At 42.7% G+C, this 2,394-nt stretch overlaps 1 protein-coding gene across 1 annotated transcript in view; it reads left to right on the plus strand.

Annotated features, from left to right (window-relative positions):
* The window catches only part of LOC106537320 (cAMP-dependent protein kinase catalytic subunit PRKX), a gene marked incomplete at its 5' end in the record, with an annotated part of 12,178 nt that extends 10,104 nt beyond the window's left edge, over positions 1 to 2,074 (plus strand). Inside the window, 1 exon segment of the mRNA XM_014034708.1 lies at positions 470 to 2,074. Within this exon segment, the coding sequence (XP_013890162.1) occupies positions 470 to 595 (126 nt within the window).
* Between the last annotated feature and the right edge of the window lie 320 nt (positions 2,075 to 2,394).

Genomic DNA, 2,394 nt, shown 5'->3' on the forward strand with positions numbered 1-2,394 from the left:
ATCTTCTCATTTCTGATGCTGACTCTTGAAAATCCTCAGGTTAGAAATGCTGATTACAAACACAAGCGTGAACTTTTAAAGATAAGTTTTCCCTGTAATGCTATGATCCTCTCCTGTCACCTCCTCATCAAGAGGAAAAAGGATAAAAACTAACGACTCTATCGTACCTGCTGGTTAGTGGACACAACGACACACAACAGAACTCATGTTTTATACCAGTAGATCACAGATGATTCAACTTTTGTGACTTTTTCACAGACTAGCACTAGCAGCTAATGCTAAAAACAACAGGCAGTAAGCAGGAAGTGGAAAGGAGGAGTGTGGCAATAAATTTACTGGAAATACATCATTAATGACCGTGGTATGTAGGCTAATGAGAGCAGAGTTCTGACGTTTGGTGGTACAGTAAATCCTGTAGAACAGGGTCTTTGTTCCAAGCTGAAGACTTCATGTTTCCCTGTGTCCACAGCCTCCAATAGTCCCTAAAGTGTCTCATGAGGGCGACACATCGAACTTCGATGTGTACCCGGACAGCGACTGGAAGAAGGAGCCTCCTCTGTCTCCCAAGGACCTGGAGGTCTTCAAGAACTTCTGAGTGTGGTGTGTTGACTGGTTCCCATGTAAAGTTCCAGGTACTGTCGTGGAGAAGACCTGTGTCAGTGAGGGAGAGTGTGTGTATCTTCATCAGATGCTGTGAAGACATTAATTTATCTGCTATCAACTTGTTTAGTATTGTTTGTCCTCTCTGAGCCTGCTCTTATGCACACAAATGTCTGGTTCAAACCAAACGACTGTTACTTTTTACAACAATCAGGTCTTTTTGATATCTTCCTTTTATATTTTCTCTGTTTTTAATTCAACGATGACTTCGGGTCGCTGTTCCAGCCCAGCGTCGTCCACGACTTGTACTGTTTGAAGTCAGACACTTTATTTTGAAAAACCATGACTTGTAGCACTTGGGACAGTGCCTTACATCCAGGACCGAGGTGTGGTGGTGGTCAGGTCCACTTGAAGTGGGTGCTTCCTGCAGTCCTACAGTGTCCATGTGAGGGTGTGTCACCTCACAGCTCTGCTGCAGCTTCTTTAGTGGCTAAAMCCAGCGAGTCACGGCTGGTTGATGAGGAACCACCATGATTTGTTCCTCTCACCAACAGCTGGCCTCTAGGCAGACTGTGGAGTCTGGAATTAGTCCTGTGGACCAGTCAGTATTCGTCTGAAGTAAATACACATCAGTTATCAACACTTATGAATGATAATAATCCATTGTTCACATTAAACACTGTTAATGATCTCTGCTCTTCCTCGTCCACTGGACCTCATCACGGTGAGGAAAAGAACTGATTCTGTGAGTCCAGTAGGAGGATGAAGGATGGCCATGAAACTAAGAAATGTTAGTTTTTAGGAAGAAGAAAGGCTTATTTAGAGTATGATGGCAGCAAAACGTCTTGAAACCTTCCTCCAGGTCAGTGTGTCTTGCCATTTTCTTTTATTTCATCCACCATTAAAGACAGAGCAGTAAAAACAAGATGCTCCTCCCTCTTCAGACACGAGTCTAGTCTCTGTCCCAGTCTGAACGTAGTGTTTTAGATGCTCAAAACACGTTGGGTGTGAGCCCGGCTTAATGGACCTGTGGATAGAACCTGATCACTTATAAAATCCTCCTCCAGATGGTTTCCATCCTTACGTCTGACTCTTTCAGGCTTCTTTGGAACATTAAACAGACATGTTGCTGCCATCAAACTCAAAATGACCTGATTTATTATAATTACTTAGTTTAACTGTGTTCATGAGGTTTACAAATCACTACAGTCTGTTATTTACGTTTTACAAACAAACCCAACTTTTATATCAGGGTTGTTAAAAAAAAGCACCTTTTTATCTGATCTGGTTTCATGTTGCATCTGTAGAATTCCCTGATGATGTCATTGATCGTCTGCTTCTGTCTGACTGTTTTGTTTGTTTGTTTGTTTGTTTGTTTGTTTTTGCATGTGTCCTGACCCTAATGTGGCGTATATAAATTTATTTAATGCAGTTCTGCATCTGTCACCAAACAGAGTAAACATTTCAAACCCTACCGTTTCTGTCTCACTCCTTTCTTGGTTTGATTGTTCACTTTCCTTCCTTGTCTTTTGGTCTGGTTCTGGACAGGAAGTTGTGTGTGAACACACATACTTCTGTAAACCATTCTACTTTCCTGGTGGTTCTGAATGTTCCCCAGTATAAACTTTGGACAATAGAACTGTAGACCAGTCCGAGTCTCCATGACGACCCTGTCCACAACTAACAGTACCTCCAGAGACCGGTGAGCGTCAGACCTGAAGCACGGAGCAATGAAAGGACGAGTCCTCGTATCACTCACCAGACAAATCCAACACAGACCCAAAATCCCCAGAT

The sequence above is a fragment of the Austrofundulus limnaeus genome, unplaced genomic scaffold, assembly GCF_001266775.1.
Source record: "Austrofundulus limnaeus strain Quisiro unplaced genomic scaffold, Austrofundulus_limnaeus-1.0 Scaffold2245, whole genome shotgun sequence".
In the NCBI taxonomy this organism is placed as follows: domain Eukaryota; kingdom Metazoa; phylum Chordata; class Actinopteri; order Cyprinodontiformes; family Rivulidae; genus Austrofundulus; species Austrofundulus limnaeus.